The 27,359-nt window shown below is 38.1% G+C and overlaps 1 protein-coding gene across 2 annotated transcripts in view; it reads left to right on the top strand.

Moving 5' to 3' along the window:
• The window catches only part of gpc6a (glypican 6a), a 143,960-nt gene that overhangs the window by 10,343 nt on the left and 106,258 nt on the right, over positions 1–27,359 (top strand). For both annotated transcript variants that reach the window (XM_034882142.1, XM_034882134.1), the window contains exon 2: positions 16,389–16,547. In XM_034882142.1, the coding sequence (XP_034738033.1) occupies positions 16,389–16,547 (159 nt within the window). The remainder of the gene's footprint in view (positions 1–16,388; positions 16,548–27,359) is intronic.

Genomic DNA, 27,359 nt, shown 5'->3' with positions numbered 1-27,359 from the left:
CAGCAGCGTTGCAATGGGCGTAATAAGAGAGTTCCAACTGCATGACTGCATGTCTCAAGTGAATAGATGATAATGGCTCCCCAAGTAACAAGACAATAGACAATAGAAAACCACAGTACCATCCCTGTAACACAGATTGGAAGAAAATTGTGTTTTTAAAGAGCAGCAGTTATTAGCCAGGACAATACATGCAGGTAAATGATGTTGTCTAGTTATAAATTAGGAAATTTACACTGATTACATGAGTTCATGACCCAGTTTAATGTGATCTTGTTTGCTGCTTTGAGCTGGAGAGACTAGAGATTGGTATTATCTTTATGTTAATGCAAAAATCTAGAGGGCTGATCATGACCTCGGGTCACATTTCTGGCCTTAATTATAACATTAAATAATAGGCTTCGCAGTAAAATGTCGTAGGGGATATAATGACACTCCTGCATGTGTCAGAGGTCTGCCCTATGTTCTTTCACCCTGTGTGCCTCATTTCCTTTTTTACTCCGGTTTAGGCCCTGTGTTCCTTTTAACTCAGTGATCTGTGAGTGCCCCACTAACGCTGATGTTAATGTATTTTATGATGATTGATTCCTGCAAAAATGCTAAAATGTACATTTAAAGACTTAATATGAGTGAGAAGAAGGTACAAGAGCTTTTTAAAATTTAAATATAAAAATTCAAATAAAAAAAGAAATCTGTTTTCTTGAACAATTTGTACACCATTTGATTTTCAATAGTTCTGTATAATTGGATGTATTTTGCATGTATCATGGCACTGCATATTGCATTTATTTTTTATGAAATTGGCTTGTAATGAAGCATGTTGGACGTAGGACTTGCAAAGTGCTTTAGAATGACATCGAAATTAATCTGGAACTAAGGAAGAACCTTGGGGTTGAACCAGCAGTTCCTTTAAATAACCCATCCTTATAACTGGAAAAGACATTTTGGCTCACTCGGCTCACACCACTGACTTGAATAGGACCACATAGTGCATCTCCAGGGAGGCCCGCCGTCATGACAAACTTGACAAGCTCATGTAACCCAAATGTCAGGAGAGGTCCAGTTTGAAGTTGTTCTAAGAATGTTGAGGCTTGAGAAAGAATATCTCCCTCCTTCATAGTTCTAGTGTTATCAATTTAAGGCCTGTTGGAAAGGGGATGCAACCATTTTGGAAAGGGTTGTTGAAATGGGTGGGCTATTGGCCATGTGTCCAGTATTTACATCTTTTGGGCCCTCGGATTTCGTCATGTGTCAAATTAAACATCTGCCATTGTGATGCTTCTTGGCTCGTTCTTTGGCTCCTGGAGGCTTTTTAAAATCTGAAAAGAAGCCAGCCTCATCTCCTGCTCCCAGGACCCTGCTGTTTCCTGTCCCCTGTGTAAGCTGCCGGTAAATGAGTGGGCTGGTCATCTCGCACCCTGGGGCTCTACCTCAGGCTCTTCAGACCACCAGCTGTTGTGTTTAGGACTGAGTCATGCACTAGTTAACATGATGAATCCAGAGCATGAGTGCAAGGCTTTAACCTCACCATATGTCTGCTCTTCCCTCCTAGCCTCAAATAGTAAGCAAGTATAATAAACTATAATACACTTCATATACAAAAATACACAGATTATTTAGAGACATCAATAATTAATAACTTTTGAGTATTTTACTGATCAAGAATATGCATGCAAACTTAGCATGGCAGAAATTTTAAATCTGGGTCCCCTCTTTGATGAGTGATGATTGACTGTTTTACTGTGCCTTTCTTCTTGTATTATTTGTGTTGATTCTACTAACTAGTAAACAAAACTTCACCAACACAGTTGTATGTTGTAAGACGATTGCAGTAGCTTAAAGCAAACTAAACCATGTACTTTAGCAAATGCGTAGTACTGTTGTAGATAGGACTTACAACATCCAATGACTGGCACTTAATCAGGTAATATGTCATAGCTAAACAAGAAGTGTAAGGTAAAAACTTCTGTTGATGTCAGATTGTGAGGCTGGGCCCATACTGGAAGCTGTACTTACTAGTTTAAACCCAGTGCATACAGAACTTGAAATAGCGCCAGTTGAAAAGATACGTGTTAATTTCTTTGCCAGCACTAGTTGTCGTCCTTAACGACAGGTGCAGCTGTTGGTTTGAGGTGTTGCTTACTTTGATGACGTGCTTTGAGTTCTCCTCATCTACATTACTGTATGTCCTTAAGAAAAACATTAGAATTTTAAATCACTGTAAAGTGGGTTGACTATTGATTGAATAACAGCAGTAGAAGCAGTTCCGTGGTCGGCAATTTCAAGTGAAGCCATTATTACATTTTACAACACATTATTCAGAGATTTATGATTTTAATACTGAAATTGACCTCATGTTTAAATCAAGCTTTGATTGAGGACAATCATGTTTTGTTAGTCAATAAATACTTTAGGAAGAAGTAACATAATTCTCTGTATGGTTTAATAATAATGGAGAGGAAGATTAATGCTTTAGTCAAGCTGGTCTTGTATTTACAAAATAAATATTTTTCTTCCTGAATTTGACAGTTTTGGTCATGATGACATGACTTACAAACCTTTTCATGTTTTGCAAAGACAATGTGAAGATTTTTTATACACCAATCATATTTCTCATATTTCAAGTCCTTCACACTAGAACAAAACTGTCTGTCATCAGCTCCAACCAGCATATAATTTAGAAACACCTTATGAGACTGTATCAACAATTTCATGGGTGTGATTTGAAAATACATACGTATGCTTTCATGTTCTTATTTTCACATACAGGGTTCATCTCTGACTTTTTTGTGAATTCTATTGGAAAATTGTTATCGGCACTACCATGAAAGAGGCATGCAGTATACATTGATAGACTGGAGCTATGGCCATAAGCTTAACATAAGTGCTCGACTTGATAAATTAGTCAGAATTAAGTTGTCAGATGTAAAGTTTATAAAAACATTAATGTGGGTGCTGATCATTGTATTTGAAATTGCCTGTCTACAACAACAGAAACCTTGATATTCACCGGTTGTGATGTGATGATTTGATTTAGTCTTTTCTTGAAATATGGCTCGAATGGACATTTTTGCTAAATTAATTAAGTCAACTTTGGGTTAAACTCAAAACCCTAAGGTGAATTCTGCAAGTATGTCATATTGGAGATATGTTAAGAGATAAGATATGTTATTGGAGGTAAGTTTGGCTTACCGGCTATGTACAGTAGTGTGGGTTTAAAGCTTGGCATCCATTTCCAACAATCTCATCCCCTTCTGCTATTTCTGTAGAAAACATAAATATTTGCTTTTTTACTTAGAAATACATGCTAAATCTCCTATATCTTTGATTTGGCATGTACTAGTGCCCGAAAACCAAACAAACATTGACGCTTCACATCAGACAAAGTTTGCCGTTCTGGGTAATTACTGTGATTAAGGCATATAATAATCAACATTTGTTAGCTTCACATGACTAACACTGAAATCCTACAACCGTTTTGAATTTGTCCGATGACGTAAATTGTAAAGTGGTAAACATTTGAATCTTTTCCATCTCCACCGTCCGTCCCATAGGATGTGAGCCCAGCAGAAGGCTTGTCTTACTTACAGTATGACTCCCATATGTACGGTAATTCTGCAGAACTCCCTCCAATGTTGACATCCACGCCACTAGCCTACTGTTATTTATTATTTTGGAAAAATACTATGTTCTACTTAGAAGTGAGGTGTGGTATCCCCTCGGTATTTAGAATAAGCTTATCTTTTCCCACATCTGGAAATCATGTTCTGAGGTCCATGGCCATTTGTCTACAGTTTGAGATATTGCCTTTTCATATTTCCAACTCAATAATAGCTTCTCATTTAGTCCAACTGGGTTTTCAGTGTAGAACCTGGCTAGTGCAATCCTGTCATTGTGCAACATTCTGCAAAAAGATGTTTGCATGACAAAAAATTGGATTTTAACCCAAACAAAGCCACTGTATTTTTTTTGTAATTTCTATACAAATATGTAGGCACACAGTGAAAAATACTTTGATTCACTATTGACTATTTGATTCAAGACAATCAATTGTTTTATTATCTTCCTGGCATGCTGTCAGTTTACATTGATGGAAGCTAGTGTGGATAATTGTAATTGTTTTTATTTGCACCTACTGCTGTCATGTCTCTAGCACGCAGGCTGCTCATTACTAACAAAAGGACAGATTTGCTAGCGCACCATAAAATTATGAGCTCGATATTATTCAGGACATTAAGCTATACCTCCCTGCTTCACGCCACACTGTGAACAGTATATTTATCTATACATTACTGTCCTGTTTCAGCTCTGGAAGTTATTTCAAAGTGAGAACATATTTTAGCAGCCACCAAGTGTGGTAACATATGGCTGGGGCGATTGAGGTAATTATCTGTGTCATCTTGTTTGGACATATTCAATTTGGGTCCCAAGCCTCAGTGGAAATAGTTGAAAGTGGATGATTTGGTTGATGGAGAGGAGATCCAGATGGCAGAGCAGCGGTGAGATCAATCGAGCTTGATGCATTTTTCCAACTTTAACATGCAGACAGATGTGATTTAACACAGTAATTGAGTTTACTTCCAATTCGCTGATTTCTGTTGACAAGTAACAACAACTAAGAAACCCTTTGAAAACGTACTTGTAAAACCTCTTAATCATTCATTTGTTCATGGGTTATTTTATCATAACAATTGCTTTTCATTAACCATGTTCCTATGTTTAATAAGCCATAGAAGGCAACCTGTTTAGAGTGTTTGAAGTTTTGATTGTGATTTAATTACAAATACAAGAAACGTTCTCTAGAATTCTTTCTCCTCATGTCATGAGTGAAGTGGTTAATACCAGCGCTGCAACTACAGGATTATTTTTTCCCTATTTTCCTTTATTTCCTGTTGTTTTTGTCATAAAATGGCAGGAAGTAGTAAATTGTAATTTCCCATAGCCCATTGGGAAATCTTCAAATTGCTTGTTCAATCTAACCAACACTCCAAACCCAAAATAGTATATTCACTTCACAATCATACATGACAAAGAAACGATGCATAATCACATTTGAGAAACTTAAACTAGCCAATGTTAAATTAAAACACAGTTCAGTCAGCTCTCCCTTAAAACCTGGCAACTGTTTTTTTAAAACTATATTTATGGCAATATACCTGCTTTTCTTATTGAAAGTTTATAGTTTTTCCTCAAAAGTGTCCGTCTAGACTAAGTTTAGAATGTTGGCTTTGAACCGTCTATATTACTTATTATAATGTTACATTTCCCTTTTATTCTTGGTGCAGATGTTTAAAAGAGCATTTTAAGACTAGGGATAGCTTTTGTTAAATGCAGAAAATATTAAAATGTAGCTTTTTTCCTCTGATTAATAATCAATGAATCTAAGTAATTATCAACAGATTAATCGATTATCAAGATAGTCGTTAGTTTCAGCTCTACTCCAGTCATTTCTAAATGAGCACTGTTATAGATATGCAGGGTTATAAATCACTTATTAATGGTCCCTATTTTTTAAATTTCTAAAATACATTTGTTTCTTCATAGTAGAATGGATTGCAAGAGGTGATATGATGTATTTCATCATAGAAAGTTAAACGTACCCAGAGAATCATCTGACAGTTGGTAGCCTACTTTTTCTTTGCATTTAAAAAATGAAATGAAATGTAGATGTGCTTGGAGGAAGCAGATGTCCCAATACTTCCAGAATGCCTTTGATTGCAGGAATCGTTTATTATGCTCATTTTAAAAGTTAACCTTTAAACAGAACATATGATCTGGAGAATTTAAGCTGACAAGAGTACCTGCTCAGTTTACCTTTTGCTCCTAACTATTTTTTCCCTTTCACATAACATTACAGACTATTCATACAGTCTTCCATCATTCAACAACCTGTAATTCTATTTGTGCGATTTTGCTCCCTTTTGCCCTCTAATCTAGGTCATGTCAGATGAAAAAAGGCTTGTTTTAAATGTGCCGCAGTACAAATAAAGACAGGACAGTCATGGCCTAAATGTGTGAGGGGCCTATTCTGTACCTGAGTCAATAGATCTCAAACATAAAGGTGTCAGCCTTTCACAGGGAGCTGAGGCTCAGGCAGCCTTTTAGCTTTTACTGCCCAGTGTGCTAAACCTGGCTAAAGCATTTAGTCCAAAGAGAGTTAGTATGTTTAACTTTGCTCCTCTTCTGCAAAGTCTAGTTTTCCTTAACCTGGAATTTATTGCCATAGACTTTGTTGTGACAATCTATAAAAACCCAAGAGTGAAAATAACATGCTTTTTAAGACTAAGACCAACATGAAATAAGATTTTCTTTTGGATTAATTCAGTGTCGCACAATTATTGATATAGTTACTAAATGTGAAAATAAGGTTCAGAAATGTTATAATACTTAGTGTAAGTGTACATTTATGTCTTATGCATGTAGGCATATCTATTAGATTATTGGAAGTAAAATAAGTAAAATATAAATGTGTAATTAAGGCATACAGTATGTAATCTTATTTCACAATATTTATATATAATTATAATACAAGTTTTCTGTAAAATCCATTCAGTAGCAGCTTAGGCATTAAATAACCCGGCAGGATTGTCTGTTTTTGGCTAATTGCATGAATTAAATACCTGACTAAAAAAAGGTACTTCATCCCATTGATTAAAAAATAACCATAGAGAAGTCCTCTCTCATTGATTGAACATTTCCCACAATGGCCCAATGCACCAAGAGAAATGTAAGGTATGATTAGCATGATTTGTGGTATAAAAGTTATAACAAAACAGCTGATGTTTAACAACTTTGTATCTCATTTACGTCAAATGTGTCTCGTGCAGTATGTATCATGAAACAAATCATTACATCACCCACCTCTTTATTAAATATGCAAAATCACAAGTAGGATAGTCTGATATCTCCCAATGCTCAAAACTGGGAAACTGAGTTACAACTAAACTGAATGATGGATATTGCACAAGACCTGGCTCAAGTAAACTCAATTGAATGAATTGAAATGTCAAGAGCATGGACCTGCTTCTGCACCCCTCTGCCTTCATTTGAAGGCAATAAGTATCTGTGGCAGCCGGACTATAAGAGCAGAGAGGGGGCAATATCCCAGAGGCAGTGCTAAATGAAACTGGAGCTGGAATTTGGTGATGGATCAATGATAATAAATGTGATTCATTCAATTTGTTGCTTCCCTGTTATTGAGCTTGGCTATGCTTTGGTGGGAAGTGGTCACTAACAGGCAGCCGCCTAAATTATCCTGGAACCAGATAAAAACAAATCCTGATTTCAGTCAAAATGTGGGTGACCTGCATAGCACCTACTGTATATGCTATACTTCGCTCTTTCTGGCTCTTTATACTAGACTGACTGACTGTGGACAAACTTGGAATAAAACCCACCAGCTCTGAGTAGAATAGATGCTGCCACACCGCAGAAATAATTTTCTTTTACCTGATCACTTCACCTTTTTATGAATTTCCAGCATGGGTGAGTAACACATTTTTCTCTCTTGACTTCATGATGTGTTGGCGTGTTTGGCACAAAGCTCTGGTGAGAATGTCCTCACTTTATAAATGCTGGCAAGAGTGGTCAAGGGATGGACCAGATGGCATGGCACATATGCAGATTGCCCTTTGGCCAGGTAGACTAATGGATCCTTTTCGGAGTTAATCACACTATCTGGCATCAGACCATCCATGGGCATTGAACCCCCTTTTTTCCCACAGCTGCCCTGAAATATTCTAAAGCTTTTACTGCAACATATGTTTTGTAGTTATGAGGGATACAATTGAAAAAAACAAGCCGCTTTAGCATTTTAATCTCCAAAGTAGAACATTTTGAAGTAGTTAAACTGCATGTATCTTTTGATGGTGGATCATTAATGCAGTGGCAACACATTTAGCGCCGGGGTTAATAAGAGCAAGTGTGTAAGACATGTTGTCTGAACACCTTGGAAATCAAAAGTCACACTTGACTGTTCGGAGTGAAAAGTAGGACATTATAACAAAGAGGGAGATATTGCTTAAATATTGGCAATATCAGCCAACATTTTTTGGCTACAAATACACACGGAACTGCTGTGTTATGATTTAAAAGCCTGACTCAACACACATATGAATAGCCGCTAACCAGGCTAACCACCATCAAGAACAAGACAGGGTAGGTGAATTAAAACAATGTCTGACTTGAAAACGCATCTTGATGTTACGTAAGGGCCTTGTTTAGACATATTAATTGCATTGTGTGTCTGTTAAGAAGCACAAAGGCACTCTAAAACTTGCTCCGATAACTGCCTTTTTAGCTCAGTGGAATCTTGTACGCTAACTGCAGCTACTCAGTGTTGCCTGCACCGATTCAGGTTGGTCGAAAGTACTCGCATATTTATAGAGATCAAGATTAACATAAAAATTGGCCGGAATTCTCCTTTAAAGCAGCTACTCATGCCTGTCTAGAGTTAGTTCTCATTAATGAAATAAAAGGTTGCTGGCAATATGCTGTGAAGGACAGTCTTTGTATTTGTAGTGAGAAATGGCTGATTTATCTTAATTTCGAATCAGCAGAGAAAATCTCTGTAGCAACCCTCCACGCTAGTTCATCTGAGACATTTCTAAACTGTGAATCTGTTGCATCTCAACAGGGCATGTGCTGCAATTGTTGAGCGACATGGCTGCCGAATGTACTGTAGGCTCTGCTGACAATTTTAATGAATCACTATGAGAAGACAAGGATAAGAAATGTGCCATCTTTTACGCCTGCCCATTAGAGATGACTGCAGCATCTGCCTGTGTGTGAAACTTCAAACATGCGAAGCACATGCTTCTTTAACATCAAGGGACCCGAAGCCAAGAGGAACCGAGGCCAAATATGTTAGTTCTTCTTTAATCTCTGCATGATCATACCTCCAGGTCCATCAATTTCCTCCCAATGACCTACATATCCCTGACTATCCCTGCAATTTAATGTGGTTAAACAAACGTGTCACACATAGGAATGTTATAGTAACATTCATAATGGGTTGGGGAGCTTCTGTGAAAGGAGCTCTCTTGGCGTCTTTGTGGCTGATTGCATGTGTCAAATGGGCATTGTCTTGTTGTTTTCTCTCCAACCATTCATCAGCATTGAGCCAACCTATGTGAGCATTCTCTGATTCTGTAGTCAGCGATTTCACCTAATTACAATGCTACGCTTCAATCATGGTTCGCAGTCCATGAAGATCGTGATCCAAAGGGGCCAAACACATCTGCACATCAAAGAAACTAAACAAAACAACTAATGCGTGATTGCATTTGTAAGCCGCACAATATTTCTTATGCCTCACTTCCTTTTGATTAGTAAACATTTGAGCAAATGCCAGAACCTTTTACTGTAAAATCCCCAAAGAAGATTAGCATTTGTCCTTAATTTTCTTGCCTTCTGTAATTGCATACATTTAAATCTCTGTTCAGCTCATTCTGAAAGATGTGCTGCGGTGCCTTCTGACATGAGGCAGCTGCAAGCACAGAGTGGAACATTAGAAAGCTGTACTGGGTTAAAGACACAATTGAAGACATTTTATCCACGCTGTTTCCCCCCACAGTGATTCCATAACTATTTGCTCATAAGTCATAGATAAACCTGTGAGTGAATAATGTATTATATGTGTGTATAGGCTTGTCTGTGACTGCTGATCCCTGAATTTAAGATCAGGTTAGGAGCGTAATGATTCATGAATGTGGGTGGATGTGCCAGCCCTGATGTTGAAGATTCAGCTCTGTTGTTTTACATCTAAATGAAAGCAGTTTTTTCTTTATATGAAGAGCCTGATGTGACACATGCTTCAGTTTTAATATATTAGCACTGCTGTCAGCGTTGTCACCCCAGGCTTACATACAGTATGTATCTCTGCTGCCTACTCAGTTAAAACTTTACACTGTCCCTTTTGTCCTGTGCCTGTTTGTCAAAAGTCTGAAAGAAAGAACACATAGAACCCAAAAGTTATTTTTAGAAAATGTGCAAAGGTTTCAGCAGCAGTAAAAAATTTGGTCACACTACTGATTTGGCAAACCATTTTAACAGATGCAGTAGGCATGCTCTGGGACTGTCCCCAGCTTCCGACTTGCCCCTCTTCACCTGCAGCTAACGGTAAAGTTGGCAGAAAAAAAAAGTGTTCTTTTTTTTTTTTTTTGCCTCAGTACTCTACTTCCTAACAGCTCTGATTTTTCAAAATTCAATACTGAAGCAATTGTCTTTGTAAGCATATGGTAACAGCAAGACAAAATAATTGTGTTTTTTTTTTTACTATTGTCAGCGAGTTGAATATTTCAGTATAACCATATTTGGTCTGCTAGTATAGTTATAATGGGAAGGAGGGAGGTTTAGTGTAAATCCTTCAGATATTCATTTTTTTAAATAATTGTGCAACTGTTCATAGGAGCTATAGAATGGAACTGCACTATACACAATCACACTGTATCATACTGCCTTGACAAAGGTGGGGAGTGGGTCTTGTTGACTGTTAAATTGGTACATGATTTGTTTAAATGTCTTATTTAATTTAAACAGCTTTCTTGTTTTGTCGTTTACAATCTTGATTATATTAGGCAAATCATGAATGCACTCACAATTGGTTTAATTCATCTTTAATGCATTTCCTAAAGCAACACCATTTGTGTTTCATACCCATACAGACATCCCTAAATTTCTATTGTGTCCACCACTACTCTGGTATTGAGACTTACAAGTTTAACTCAGCCTGACAGAGTCCGTTCACAACTTTGATCACACAAGCGTACAGTGTATTGACAGCTTGGCTTCAGATTCCATCTTGGGTGAAAAACAACCAACTAGAATGCAACAGACATGGTATAGTGGGCCAAAATCCCATCTAGATTTGTTTAAAAATGTTGAACAGTTGTGTCTTGAATTATTTGGCATTATTTGGCTATTTCTATTATATCTTTTATTTTGGCATCTGTACTGTTGGAAGCAACCAGAATAAAAGATGTGTGAGAAAAGGAGAGAAGCAAAAACTTGAAAAAAGACACATTATAAACATGCTGCTCACACTCCTGGCTGCTTCTCACAAAGTCCTATTTTATGTTTGTTAACAGCAGCAGCACCTTTTTTCCAAAGTGGTTAAAGTAGCTAGGTAAGTCAAATGATGTGTTATACAAAAACAAACAGATGAATAGAGGGGTGTCTAACTTATAAAAACTAAGAGTACCAGGGTTTCCTTTCAGCTGTCATTCAGGGCAGTTCTGCCCTTTTATTGATTTTTTTTATCCTTTTTTGCCAACCTTTAGTGGCCAACAGAGGTGTTCTGCCTACTTTGACAGGTTAAGTCAATTTGTTGCATCAACGGAAACTTCACATTGACATTGACATAGTTCAGAGTTGCAGGGTTTCCTAATGCTGTGAGCAAAGGCCGTTTTCCTTAAGTTATCCATGATTATGAAAAAAAAACTACTTTTGAGCAGATCTCTTACTGCTCTTGCTTGTTGTTTCAACAATTTCAGATCTTGGGAAACGCAGTCCACAAAGCTGAAATATGGTGTTTTCTTTGACATTTATCAACCAGCTGATGCATGCCAGTTGACACTGACCCCAAGTCAAACTCAATGTAAACATCTCCTTCCAAAAACAAAATCTGATGGATGTTGCACGACGCTGATACTTAAATTATATGCTGTTTCAGTGGATGAGAGCTCAAACATAAGCAACACACCAACACTCACGAGAATGTTGCTTGACATAAACCAACAACACAAGTTTAAGAAAACATTAAACAAAACGCTGATAAAACATGAAAATAAAAATAATCAGAGTGTCTATTTCCAGTCCCGGTACGAATAGCCGAGGCCAGACAGCTGAGCTATTCACACCCTGTGACTTAACAACAAAAACACGTTGCTTGCATACTTCGATGTCATGGTCAACATTCATCTTCCTGGACAGCAGAAACTGGCATATTAAAGTTTTGTCTCTAAAGTTTATAACAATTGAATTTCTAGCGGAAAATGGATACTACAGTTGTGCTTTCTGTCTGAAAACATACAACCGTTGTTAGTTAGTTTTTTTGTATACGGTATGGTTACCTAGCAACCAAGGCTTAAATACACTCAGTGGTCAACCACTGGACTACATTTGACAAGAACTGCTAGATGAGTGGTTAGAACAGTGAGCCTTGGCACAGGAGTCTGGGGCTTGATTCCCCACTGAAGAAATCTTGTGTTTTTCATTTTGGATTGAATCATTTGCATGCCATTGCGTAAGTCAGGGCTCGCCCCCAGGTCGATAACCACGCAAGTGAATGTATCAACGTCTCTCGGAAGTGTGTGAAATATTGGACACTGCAACAATTTTATTTAGGCCACAGAGCAATATTCCCAAAAGATGTTATACATGAGTAGTATGGATAACTGTGTGTAAATATTGGGTAGCTTATACCAGGGTACAGAAATCATCTTCTACTAATTTATACATTGCTACGGATATAATCCACTTCAAATGTATACACCGGTAAGCATAGCATACATTGATATTTGTACCAGAAGGGGTATTAATAGACACATTGCTGTGTGCAACGGGGTACAAATAGCATTCCCTTCTAATTGTAACAGGGTATGAATAGCATACACTGCTAAGTATAATGGGGTACAAATAGCTTCACCCTTAAATTATACCACTATGCTACTTGCTTCCACAAGCTCTGTACCCTGCATGATATTGTTTTCTCTGCATGCATGTGTTAAACCGATCACAGCTTGGAATAAAGATTGTCACACAGCGTTGTATCTCCACAGAGTGAAAATAATGTGTGACAGTTGAGGAAGGCTGTTGCTTTGCTAAGAGATTACGCTACTGTTGTTTAGTAGAAGAATAAAAGAGCCTTAAAGACTGTCCGAAAAATCGACTTCTGCATTTCAGCATATTTTTTTGTTTTAGAGAGTTTGGTCTCGGTGGCCAGGAGGCTTTTGCATTACTCTGGAGAAATTGGGCTAGTGTTGAACTGTTGATGGTGCACCTCATTACTGTAGCTTGGTGCCCCTCTAAGGACTGATTAAGGATTAAGCACATTTAAGAGTACCAGCACGTACCAACTGCATCCCCCTTGTTTCATTATCCACGCACAGCTCTGTCATCTATAGCTTACTGTATATGCATGCAGAACACCATGGCCTGCATTGTATAGTAGGATCCATCAAAAATAGCCCAGTGAGTCTATTCTGCACCAATCCACCACTGGCACAGCAACAACCGTTTCATCTCTTTATCAAATGTTAACATGTAGAACTGGGGGGGGGGGGTTAAACCTCATAATGATGATGATGATAATGATGTCCGACGCTCTCTGACGTAAAGCAGCAGAGGAGAGCTAAAAGGCGAGGATCAGAAAATGTGGCACCCCAAAAATTGCTATGTATGTACACCAGTAACGAGGCAAAGAGTGGGTGCTTCTTTTTTTTTTAAAGAATTGTCACAACTGCTTCCTTTTTGAGCAACAGCTTTACTGGCTTTGCAGATGTTGCTGCCCAAGAAGACAAACAGTTTAAAAATGAAAATTATCACCAGTGTAGTTTCTTTGTTTACACATTAACCACAATCTAAGTTTTTTTTTTGTGGTTTCTTTGTTTTATGTGGGTCTTATCTTCTGACTGACAAGTAGTCCATGATGGAGCCATCAAGTCTGTCTAAATCCCCTGCTGCTGAGAGACAATGTCATAGATGCAACTTTAGATTGACATGCTTTTTGTCAGAAATAATAACAAAATAGACACTGTAATGTAAGGTATTTTAGGAGATAAGCAGGTTATCTATTGGTTTGTAAATGGGCATATTTTGGCAACCGGGTTCTCTCCCTGGGATTCATGTTGGAAGCTTACTCACTTTAATTTTAACTTTTAACTGGCTATTGCTAATGGTCAGTTGGTTGTGCAATTTCTGTTGCATTCAGTTGTACTAGTGCAGTGCCTGTTAAAAAGGCGCCCACCCATTCAAACAAGCCCGTAATAAAATGATGAATAGACTGCATTGATATAGAGCTTTTATTTTAAAGTGAGTCCGAGAGTCATTTTGTACTTTGTGCATGAATGTGGTATCTCTGTATTTAGGCATATTATCACATGCATCCTTGTAGATTTATTTCAAGTTGGGTGAGTGTTGTCTGTGAGGTTGCTCAGTGCAAGTCATTGGATACATCAGATTTTAAGCCTTTACATGGATTGGGTCACTCATGGACGTTTATACTCTTGTCCTAAAAACATCCTGTTGTTTGGAGTAGTAGGTGTCTCAACCAAAGGTTCTTTTAGTACTCTAACAATGTATGCTTCAGAAGTCTCTTGTTATCTGGCTCAACTCATCATTCTTTATTATCTCACGTCTCTCCGTGATACTAAAGAGAACACCTGCCTGGTGATGCTGCCATCACCCTGATAGAGATTGTGTTAAATGCATGATGGGTGAAGCCACGTTTCTGTCTGATAATGCTGTGCATTATAGCTCTACAGCTGAACGTTTCATATCGTCAGACTTCCAACTATTTTCCCCTTACTCTTCATGTTATCCAAGCTCTTTTACACACAAAGGATAATCCACAGATGTGAGAGTCTGTTTAATGAGAGTATTTTCAGATGTGTGATGTAATACAAAGGATTGTTGTTTTTCTAAAGGCAAAGTTGGAGCCAAAGAAGTGTTGTTTTACATGTTCTTACCTTTTTAAGTAATGTCTACAAGCTTGTAACTATATGGTAAGCAGGGTAAACAGTTGTTTACGGGCTCGGACTAATCAGGGACCCGCGTGAATGGAAGATATTGATTGACAGTCGGGGCCCTCTATTGCATTTTCATTACTCGCGACAATCCCAGCAGTCCTACGTGCACTCTGAGCCGAGAGCCACTGACCAAGCGAGTAAGAAGAACGGGTCAAATGAATTTCCTTGTTTCTGCTATGAAGACCAGATGTGTGGGACTCGAACATCTCACATTTACCAACAAAATGTACAGCAAAAGACTGTGTAAAACATTTCAGACGCTGATGCGACTGCTGTTTCAATCCTGTCAGCTCACTGCAGTATTTCACCAATCAGCCTTAGTAGTACCTGGCCATGCAGATAATATTGGATTTGTTGAAATTTTTGAGATCTCCACTTCTGTAAATAAATAAGTAAGTAAGCTTAGTGAAGTCTGTCCGAAGTAGCCATTGTTCCCAAAAAGAGATGCTGTTGCTGTTGAGATTGTTTAGTGACTCGGGGTGGCATGTGAAGTCTTAATGGTAGAGGTCTCACACCCTCAGCAAAAAACATTAACAACACACATTTTCTTTAATTCTTTTAAACTTATTTTTTACACTTAGATTGTTTTTATTATTACAGGGAGCACTGGAGTACATACACTGTGATTCTGAAATTTTAATATTCCTGCCTAAAGCTGCACTAATCAATATTTTTATGTTAACATTGTCTCAAATGAGTGTGATGTGTGTAGCGTGAGAGGGTTCAAGCGTAGCCACAAACCTAGAGAGAGTTGTCACCCAACTCTGTAGTTCCCGTCAGCTCTACACTACATGGCGTTTTAGTGCCTTGCTCTCATGTGCATTGTTTTCAGCCACAGCGTAACTTTCAGGAGTAGTTTTCAGCAAAAACGCTCTGATCAATTCACCGTACACATAGTGCTCAGTCAACAACAGCAGACCGATACAGTTAGCAACTAGCTGGTAAACAAAGTAGAACATTTAGCAGCTAAAGAGACATATATTTCCCTCAGGAGTTGGTGGAGACCAAAACAGAGCTAAAAGGTGATTGTCACTTGCATTCTTCAGGTGGCCAGAAAAAAGACTAAATGGATGCTAATGTTTAGTTTAGTTAGTAGTTGCTTGGTGTCTGGTGAATGTGCACATAAGCAATTGTTTGCTAACATGTGCTTATAAAGTGACAGCAGGTTAATTTTGTGTTTACAGTTTATCATGCTGACCTCAACATAATTGACCAAAACAACAAATAATGCTGTTTTAAAGATAAGTTTGGATGATTTCTACTACTGCGTTTAGCCGGAGTCAAAATTCTAGAAACAGATATATAGTTTCTGAATTCAATGCTTTCCAACTGATGCAATGCTGACGTACACAAGCTCTGTTTTTGTTGCTGTAATATAAAGAAAATACTACATGAGATGTATACACATATATGCTCCATCTCTTTTTCACACACTAGCAGGGTACCATCAAATCTTATATTATATTATATTAATAATATTCTTCCTTCCCCATTTGTTATGGTCTGTCCCTCTTTGATAGCTTCAGTGATGAGTCCAAAAATCACACCAGAGTTTTGATCAAAGACTCCTGGGCCTTTTGAAAAACCGAATCCTGTGGCAGTGATGTGTGTAAAAATCCTGTGCTCTTTGTCTCTGTCCCTCAGGTGAGCACCTGCGTGTCTGTCCTCAGGGATACACCTGCTGCACATCCGAGATGGAGGACAAACTCAACCAGCAGAGCAAACTGGAGTTTGAGAACATGGTTGAGGAGAATAGCAACAACATGAGGACGACATTTGTCTCGAGGCATAAAAAGTTTGATGGTAAGCTAAATTTATCTATTTGACATGCAGAGAATGAAATACATTTTAATTTGTATCCCAGACTCTTCCAATTTTAGTAAATTCAGACACACTGTCAAACTTGGAAGGGCAGCAAGATATAACAATTAATCATGTCTTTTTCATACACATGGTCCTCTTCTTCTACAGTACAAAACATTGTATCTTTATTTTGGCTCATACCATTTACCTTATGCTACAAAAAGTCTGTCTAACTAGTCATCATTTCTGCTGTTCCCCACTTACATACATAGACTATATAGGCCTGTAAAAATGATCACGTAATTGTCTAATTGTCAATTGTTTTCAACATAATCATAGTATCTTTGCTTAACTGCAACTATTTGCTAACATAACCTAAGGTCTTAAGGGAATGACTGACTGGTAATCGTTGATTTTGTTTAGATATGCCAAATTATAATTATATAAATGAGTATTGGTTGGAGTACATATTTTTGTTATCATTTACAGTGTTAGTTGTTGGCCCTTGACCCTATACACATTCATGGAAACAAAAATGACAAATGGAGATACAGTTAGAAAAAGGTTTTATAATAATAATGAGGCGTTTTTACTTCATAGGCTGTGTTTATCATTACATTATCTTAATCACATAACAGTGATATATTGCTAAAGATGTATCTAGAAATTCATTCTTAACTTTAACTTGTTTCCAAAGTTAATAAATAAATACATTTAAATTTGACTGAAAGAGACAATTATATTGTTAAACTCAATTATTTCTAAGATAATTAATTGTACAGCAACATTTGGAATTGTTACCACTATATGCTTTTTTTGACTGACTAATGGGATGCTCTGGCAATGCTTAGCGTGTTAGTGCTTTGTGCAACTTCTCTCAACATGAATGTTCTCACATACTGACTCAACAAGACAGTTCAGATGTGGCTTTCTAAAGAAAAAATGTTGCTGCAGTTCTACATGCTTGAATGCAAAACTGTCCTTAAGACTAAAGTCATGGTTCAAAGTATTAGATCAAGGTGGTACAGTGCTTTCATGCCACTTATACAGTCAGTTCTTAGTCTGGTATTTAGCTCTATGTTCTCATAAATTGTCAGTTGCTTAATTTAAAATTCTATTTATAAAAAAAAAAAAAAACTCAGGTTCATATGATCAACTTCAGCGAAAAAGACTCAAAGTGTCCGGTTTTGATCAACGAAACATTTTCCGTGACAGTAAATACAAAATTTGTCATACATGCTGTTTAAAAAAAGATCAGTGAGTTGCAGCCGTGACCCTATGTACCAGAAAAATCTATGAGCCTTTTCTGTCGTCTGTGATTCCACACAAGTAATGTCAATGTGCAGGAGAGGGAATGCAGCTCCCTCAATATGAAAAGAGAGATTCTGATGAATGTTGAATCAGGACATGTTCTGTGGTCCTTGGCATCTCTGAAATCCACTCAATATTTTTCTCTTTATGTAATGTCAAGTGTGATAAACAGACTGAAAACTGTGTACCATCACCAAAAAGGTTAAGCTGGAATAAGAAAGGTGGACGTTTCATCTGGCCAAAAACCATCAAAAATAGTTGCTTTCAAGTTTGTTACGGCTGAGTGGTAAATGATCCATCTTTCAGGTTGGCAGTCAGCTGAGGACAACAATGTTTGAATTGTTATTATAAGTTTATCAGTAGGATTTTTTAAACATAGGTCAAAAAGCTGATACATTTTGGATGCTTGATTGAAGAATCTAGATATTACAGTTCTTCCTATCCCAGTTTATTTTACCTGCATTTACATGATTGGGGAAATTACCAATTTGAATCACTAACAAAAGTGTTATTTCCATTTATTTTTTCAGTTATGTATTTAAATTAAGTTAGGACTTGGTCATTCCTTGGTCTCCCTATTACAGATGCAAGGTTCCTTTTTTCACTGTACTCTACTGTTCTTTGTTCACATCATACTGCTAGTGTGGCAACACTGTTCTCCTTAACTGTAGATTAGTCTACTGTACAAGTGTTTCCTGCATATGCAATGGAAAATTCGGGCGTGAAAGTGATGCTGATAAAACACTAGTCTCGCATTGCAAAACCTTTCTCCACAGCGCTGCGAAGAAGGGTCCGGCTAGTCCACACAGCATTCCGGGATGGGAGAAAAACATGCTCTGGATTATTGGCTTTTCTTTAAACCATTCATAATCTTTGGTGGTACTATTTGCGGACGCAGCCAAAAGAAAAAAAGCTTATGCTTTGGAAAGAACTTGTTTTGGTGGAACGTGTACATTCAAAAAAAACAGAAAACAGATTGAACAGATAGTCTAGCTAACGGTCTGGATTTACCCTGAAGAGATCTGAGGAGCAGTTAACCATAATCTTCAGAAATCGAATGGAATTTAAAATTCCAACACAAAGAAAGCCGAAGGACATCCGAAGGACATCCGACAAGTGACATTTGGCAAAATTTTCGACAGGACTGGACAATCCCGGAAGTAGAACTTCTTTGATATAGACTAGCAAAACGGTAACTGAATCTCTCCTCTCTTGTTCTCCTTAGCAAAGATGCAAAACATTCAGGTAGCAGCTCGTCATTTTCAGCCAGCGCTGACCGTCACCATTTCACTAATGACACACATCGCTGGAAGCAGGTCATGTCAGCTGTCACTAACTAATTCTGTGAGTTCCAATGATGGAAACAAAAACTTATCTGTTTGGTAAAAGTGATCTGTGCAGCTGTTGTCTTTACTGGACCAAAGATTATTTAGCTAAAGACTCCACTCTGTAACATCACTGAGTTTTTCAGTAGCTCCCAATGCACCGATCCACCTTCTCTCTAGCTTACATTACATATCACTTAGCTGACTGGTTGATGTATCACAGTGGGAATTGAACCTGGGTCTTCCCCACCAAAGGCATGTGTCATATCCACTGTGCCATCACAACCCTAGCCGATCATGTCACGACAATTTCAGTCACATTCTGCGATTAAACTTTCATTCACATTATATCATTAATTTAAGCTTTCAAGCTTAATATTTTAGAACCAGGCCCTTCAGCATTTGGAACAAGAAGCTCATTAAAAAATAAGGTGTGTCAGATTAAGTAGGCTACAACTGCCAAATGTAATTTCAAGTGACATTTAGGTAAATATACTGCAAGTAATAGATTGGAATCTGTATTAAATGACGGGACATCCCTAAAACAGTAGGAGTCAGTCTTTACAATTGTGTCTTCTTATTGTTTACTTTTAATTGTTTGATTTAATAATAATAATAATAATAATAATGGTAATAATAATAATAATTTCATTTTAATAGCGCTTTTTCTTTTTTTTTTCTCTGCTTTCTATCTAATTATGACAATAGGACATCCACTCTTTATGTTATTTAAGATGTCCTCATTTTACCGCACAGCAAGAGACTTCAAGATTAAGTTTATTTGCGTTGAGGGAAATAAGTTACTTTAAAAAGTTACACTTTTCAAGGCCTTAGTTTCTAAATTACTTTTTCACAAAGAAGTTTCATTCGTGTTAGGTGCACCCAAGAACTCAGGATCCAGCAGACAATGCAAAGAAGTTGAAGCAAACCATCTTCTGCATTTCTGACAGAAATGTGTGGGACTTCTGTTTTAGGTGCTCATTACAACCAATATTCTTCAACTTATAAAAGTAATGTTTCTGTATGTTTTCTCTCTCGCTTTAACTAAGCTGGAATGAATGCAGAAAAAAACTGTACTGTGCTTTGTTGTCTTTGTGTCATACACATGCATACAGTTTACAATAAAAGGCAAATACATTAAATGGAATCTCATTTGAGAATGTATGGAATTCATGAATCTTAAATCCTGTCATTGATCACATTAAATAATAAAAACATACAAGAAACTTATACAAACAACTTTGAAAGCGTTTCTGAGAAATGGACACAGGACTAGAAATAACCAATAATTAAAAACTCAAATAGGCTCAACTACTCTATAGTATTGTATTGCATTAAGAGCATTATTTTGAAGACAAGGCCCCTGGAACAATGTCCATATATTTGTGCAGTTATATAGTGACACTGGTGACACAAATCATTTATGTAATTCAATCTTCTACACATAACCGTATTGCCAGGCCACTCAACGTCACAGTCCTTCTCCTTGCGTCAAGCTCTCTCCACCTCATGGGGTTTGAATCATCCCTCATCAATTTTACATGCCCTCATTTCTGTCCCCAGTTATTTATAGGGCCCTATTATGAAAACCTTAACTTACTTTTTGATTACTGACTGTTTCTCCTGGAGGCGTGTGGGTTTTGATGCATTATTGAGCAATCCTGAAGCCATAAATGACTGTTGCACACTAAAATTAAGGTTTGAGGATTCTGAACTTCCAATCATCTGGCAGAGAAATCTTTTCCTCCATCTTTAAGTGTGCATTATATTCTCCCAAAAAGACTTGGAGTCCGGCTATATTCAAGTCCAATTGATGAATGTGGAGAAAGAAACTCGCAACCAACTTTGCAGTGTTGCATCTCAGCATTCCAGTTCAGGTCCACTCTTAACCAAGGACGGACTGAGAAACACGCATTTGGGAAAAGTAAGAATGGCTGTCAAACCGATGGCCGTCGGAACAAAAAAAATCTAAAAAAGCGATATTAAAAGCCAGCAACAGAAGGCACTAATATGATCACTTATGCTCTAAAAACAATGGGTAGTAGAAAACATAAGGAGAAAGGTGGATGGGAAAAATTCATGGATATGGGAAGTGAAAAATGAAATAAAAGAAAACAGGGCCAAGTCCCTCGAGAGTGATGCATTAAAATGCAAAAGGTTCACAGAGGGACATGATGAGGGACAGACAGCAGAGTTAATTTCACATCAGCAAGAGGTACTGGTAAGTGCCAGGAACAGGCTGCCTTAGCAAATCGCATAGACAGCAATCAACATGGGTGTGCATCATGATTATGAAAATCATCATAACATTTAGTGTTGTCAAACTTAACATGTTTAAAAATTTCTGTTAGGTTTATTTTAAACATTAAACGCAATAGAAAGGTACAGAGAACCTTCTGCATTTACTGTTAAAACATACAGTAAGTATGGAGACAGTATCTTATTTAATCATTAAATTAATAGATATTTTTGTGTTGTTGTTGTAGTTCATATACTTCTAAGCACCGCTTGCTGCTACTAGAGACAAATCTTATTTCTCCAGGTTAGAGGACAGCTTGTTTTGATATAGATTTGTTTGTAGCTCATTGTTAACCCCACGATGTTAGGAAAGATACGTCATTAGTGATTTAATATAATTTCGCTATAGAGTAATTGATCCCAGAAGTTTAAATCTGTGAAAATCGTTCCCACTTTGCTCACGATTATTAAGCCGTGAGCACGGATTGTTATGAATTTGTGCGTACCATTTGTTAAACCTTACGGTTGACTTTTTTTTGTTCTTCGCTGACCCCAAAGGGGGCTGCGTAGAAATGAATGTGGGTTGACTGCGATTTCACTTGGTTGAATACGAGGTTGTAGTAAGCTCACTTTTGCTACTAGGATGAAGACTATGGTATTGAATTAAACGGGAAAACATCAAGCATGCATTGGTACTACTCTAAACGTACTAACAAATAGGGAAGGGGACCAAATAATTCAAATTTTAACCAAAAGTTTAACCAAAAAATCCTAGCTTCACAGTAGACAGTGACACAAGAATCAATTATTGCTCCCATCCCGAGCCATTGGAAATACTCCCAACATGTCTCAATCACGTGACTGCCCCCCCCCAAAAAAAAATCTTGTCCTGTAAGATCCAGAGAGAAAGAATATTGGATCTCATCCCGCTCCCTTTTTGTTCCCTATATTGTCTAAGCAAGTTATCACACTCTTTAGGCCTAGAATATGTAATCCCAATGTTCAAGTGTCGTCAGTAATACTCTATTGCTTATCAATGCAGATTTAATGACAATTTTTATTTTTATTTGAAGGCTGATGCTTCAACAATAAACACAACCCCAATTTTCATCATTGGTTTTGAGATGTTACTTGCTGTTAATGCCTTGTCTGATAGACTACAGTGTTGTGGGTACAGTATTGTGGCATAGTATCAGGACATCCTGGCTAGTGTCTGTCGCGCACGGCTAGGGGCGAATAGCCGGATGATGGGCCTATTCTAGGGCTGTTTTTTAGCCCCAGTTTGTCCCTGCTCCTAATAGGTTTGTTTTTATTAGTCTCTGAAAGCATCAGTGTTCTCTGCTTGGGCTTGGTGGGTGCCCTAAAGTAACCCAAATTAAGGAAAAGAAATATTCACCATATATATGCGTGAAAGACAAAGCTGCAGAGCTGAAGAAACACTAGATGTGTGAAAAAGGCAGAGTTGTATCACATCTGCCATAGTCCTGCTAAAGCAAATATGAATGAGTTCAATGTCTGTCGCACCACTGTAAAATGTGTATTCAACCCCCCAGCCAAATGAAAGGGTTTAATATGCTTTTTTAGGGTTCTTCACGCCTTATAGAGTGTTTTTTGTGTGCATGTATTAGATGTATAAAGAAAAAAAACAGCCTCAAAATGGCTCGCCCACATTCCTGTTTGAAATTCCTCAATAAATGATATCATTGATTGAGAAAGCAAGGACAGGTTTTCAAACATGCCCATGGGTGCTGCCTGAGCAAGCAGAGCTCGCCCAGTTGCTTGCTTGAATTTGGCTAACTAATCACAACAGAGTGGGTCAGCAGACCAATCAGAGCAGGCTGGGCTTTTCAGGAACGCAGGCCAAGAGCTTAGTGTTTTAAGTAGAGGCACTGAAACAATGTCCAGTATAAGAAACATAGTAGGTTTTTGAACATCAACACATGTAAACCTACTCTAGAAGACACCAAGAGCAAAAAGATGCCCGCTGACTTGATGACCACGTGTCTTGAGCGCCCTCTGTTCCGATTTGTTGTTCCAACGTCCTAATGTCAAGACTGCATCACACGGGGGTGCAGCTCTAGCCTGTCGTTAACTCCATAAATTTGCGCTGCTTCTTGTAGTTCAGGTTTTAAAGGGTGTATTTACAAAAGTTTGTGTTGGGGGAAAACAAGAATAGCCTCAGCCTGCAGCAGCCTTTATTTAATAGCCTTTGATTATTATTATGATAATCATAATAATAATAATAACAATAATAATATTTTGGTGGCCAGGATTGCTCCGTTAGTCCCCTTTCATGTCTTTTTCTGTCCTGTGAAAATAAAATGCCCAAAAAATAATAATATATGAATGACATGAAATACTTACTAAACTCTCTGAAATAAGACTTTCACCCTAAATTTCCTCTTAAATAGCTTTAGGGAATAACAGTTCTCTACCTTATGACAATTTAATACCTACATCATTTTGTTCCATTGCTTTGCTTGAAGCTACTTAACTTAAATTAAGTGAAATAATAAAATATGCCATTGTTTTATGGCTGCACTTTACATCAATTCAATCAAAGTGTCTTTATGTTCAGCATTTTATACATCCCTGCAATTCAGCAGTATAGGGTTTAAGAACTACCAGTCGGTCTCTGGGAGTTTATGAGATTAATTGACAGGATTGGAGAGCAGATTGACTCATTTCTATATCCAGTAGTGGCTTTCTCTTTTTGTTCTTTTTGTATGGTATATGCTCATTAGGTTCAGTTTGGTTGATGTTTTTCTGTGGAGACCTCAGGAGGAGATTAGTGTGTGTGGTTGGTTGACTTAAGTCTGGGTTGAGCAGCAGCCTTGGATGGCTGAGCTCTTTGATCCTGCCCCAGTAGAGCTTCTCCACTCAATGTTGAGAACCATAGTGCCCCTCATTCACTTCAGCAATTCCTTATTCACACCCGACTTAAACCAAGACTTACTCGAAACAAAAAACCCTGTTCTCTCTAATCTGTGATCTCTGCAAATATACAAGCTCCTAGTGGACTATGTAAGACACCAAACACACAAGGCAAAAAAGTGACTATTTCAGTTATTGCATTCCAGAGATTCATTCTGTATCTTTAACAATTTAGTAATAAAAAACTTTTTTATTTTATGTAGGTGGTTCCATCCTTAAAGGTCCAATATGTAATACTGACAGCTAGTGTTTAAAATAGTTACAGTACAAATTCAAAATACTGGAGAGATTTGTCTCCCCTGCCCCCTCCTCCCCAGAGTTAAAGTTCACGGAGGTTGCCAGACTAAAACCGCAGCTTCCAACAATGTTGCTAGACGCTTGTCTCACATGTCCAGACATTTCCCCACAGCACAGCGGAGTAGCTAACGTTAGATGCTGGCTATATTGATAGTTATAAAAGCCCATGCTAACGCCGAGCTCTGAACCCAACCGGCAGACACATTTTTTCGTCTTAGGATCACAGTAGGAACCGCTGTCCTTTTCCACCTGACTCACTTTATTAGCTTAGAATTACAATCAATTTACAGCCCCCCTCTCTTAGCTTGAAATAACTCACCGCTGTCGGCTACGCCTTGCCTGGTCCTTCGGTAACGTTAGCAGTTAGCAGGGTTAGCATGCCGGCGTTTGGCAGGACCAGTCGGGATCACTTTACTGGCAGTATCTCACTTGTTTTTGCGAGTAATCAACTTGGGTACCTGGGCAAAATGATTCCATGTGAGTATCTACATGAATGAGGAAATGACATAAATGCCCGTCACTAGTAGTTGTGATAAATTAGCTTACTTGTTCAGGAGAATATTTGCCAAATCCGCATCCTTTTGGGCTCTAAGCTGTCTCCATCTTTCAAATACATCTCCAATATTTGCCCAGGGTTTGTTACGTCTCTGGTCATGCAACTGTTACAGCTGTAGCACGCTGGTTTTACATTTTTAAATGTATATCTGGCAACCCGGCCAGGCTGCCAAACTGGGCAGTTGAAAACAACACAAACAGAAAAATCTGTCACGGAACGGAAATTTTAAAAGAAGAAAATACTGGGAATTGCATTGTTGTCAGTAAAGATAGTATTTCAACTTAGCTTAGTTTCCATTATATCTGATGATGGATTTGGGTAATTTTTTGATTTATAACAGTAAATATATATCACATATTGGACCTTTGAGTGCCTCAAATCTGCCACCATTGTGCCAGTCACAACAAATATCAGCTGTGAGTAAACTCAATGACTATAGACCAGTGGCCCTCACTTCCACTGTTATGAAGTGCTTTGAAAGACTGCTGATAAATCAAATGAAAGCCTCCCTCCCCTCCATACTGGACCATCACTAGTTTGCCCATAAACCAAACAGGTCAACAGCGGAAGCCCTCAACACAGCCCTGCACTGTGTGCTGACCCACCTTGAACACCTATGAATATTGTTTTTGGACTTTAGTTCTGCATTCAACTGCATCATTCCCCGCCTGGGCATCAGCACTAACATCTGCAGATGGATCCACAACTTCCTGACACCCACACGTCCCCAGTCAATTAGGATGGGCTCACAACTTTCCTCTGTCCTCACACTCAGCGCTGGGGTCCCCCCGGGTTGTGTGTTGAGTTCCTACACCTAATACACTCACGACTGCACCCCAGCACATGACAGCAATATTTTTTATCAAGTTTACAGATGACACCACTGTAGTTGGACTTATTCACAACAACGACGAGTCCGCCTACAGGGATGAATTCCAAAATCTCTCATCCCGGTGCTCCACCAACAACCTGTCTCTCGACATTTCTAAGACCAAAGAAGTGGTGGTAGATTTCCGCAAGAAGAGGACTGACCTTGCCCCGGGCCTGCATCCATGGGGACACTGCGGAGAGGGTTAAGGACTTCCAATTCTTGCTTTTGTACATCTCACATCACATCACCTGGACAGCCAACACCACAGCCCTTGTGAGGAAAGCACAGCAGCGGCTGTACTTTCTCAGGTCATTCAACAAAATCAGCCTCTCCCAGAAGCAGCTTTTATCCTTTTAACTGTTCTGTCCAAAGTATCATTCTGGTATGGTTTAGCAGCTGCGCCACTGCTGACAAAAAGGCGCTGGACAGAGTTAGGAAATCAGCACAAAACATAATTCACACACAGCTCCCCTCACTCACACCAGATGCCTGCAGCGGGCAAAAAACATAATTAAGGACTGTTCCCACCCAGGTCACAACCTCTTCACTCTGTTGCCATCTGGAAGGTGTCAAAGATCTTTCCAGGGTCGCACTCCCAGGCTTTTGAATAGTTTTTATCCAAGTGCCATAAAATACCTGAATTCATGACCACACTTCACTTTATGGACTATATCTTCTTTAGCTACTTATCAATTCTTATAATTTATTTTCTTACTTATTACTGTGTTCATATTGCTTAGGTCTCTTTTTCTTAATTCCTGTTTAACTATGTTGTTTTGTCCTATATGTGTCTTCAGCAGGAGAAGTGCAATTGAAATTCCGTTGTTATAATATTCTATCATTAGACACTCTTGATCTTTCTTATCCAATCACTAAAGCTTGCAGCTTTAGCTTTGTGAGCGCTATTGGTTGGTGCATTGCAAAAGGCAATATTGCCATGTTTACTTTTCACCAAGAGCTCTTCAAATAAGGATTAATGAAGCACTACAATTAACCAAAGACCTTATTTTGAATGTAAATTGGTCTGCATTATAGGTAAATAATGAAGTAAAGCTTCTAATTATGAGGTCTAGAAATACCTTAAATTGGGTTTTGGGGAGAGATGAATAGACAGTGTTGGGTCCCATCAAAAAATAAAACCAATGTATTAAAAAGGCTTTAGATGTGAATGTGCAGTTTTTCAGCCCCAAAAAAACTAACTATATAGAGAGGTACAATAGAGCGCTTGTCTACATATCAAATGTTTAGAATCCATCACTAAATTAATTTGTTATTCTAAT

Source organism: Etheostoma cragini, chromosome 1 (genome assembly GCF_013103735.1).
Source record: "Etheostoma cragini isolate CJK2018 chromosome 1, CSU_Ecrag_1.0, whole genome shotgun sequence".
Lineage (NCBI taxonomy): Eukaryota > Metazoa > Chordata > Actinopteri > Perciformes > Percidae > Etheostoma > Etheostoma cragini.
The sequence above is the reverse complement of the archived record's forward strand: the minus strand, read 5'-3'. Positions and strand labels throughout refer to the sequence as shown.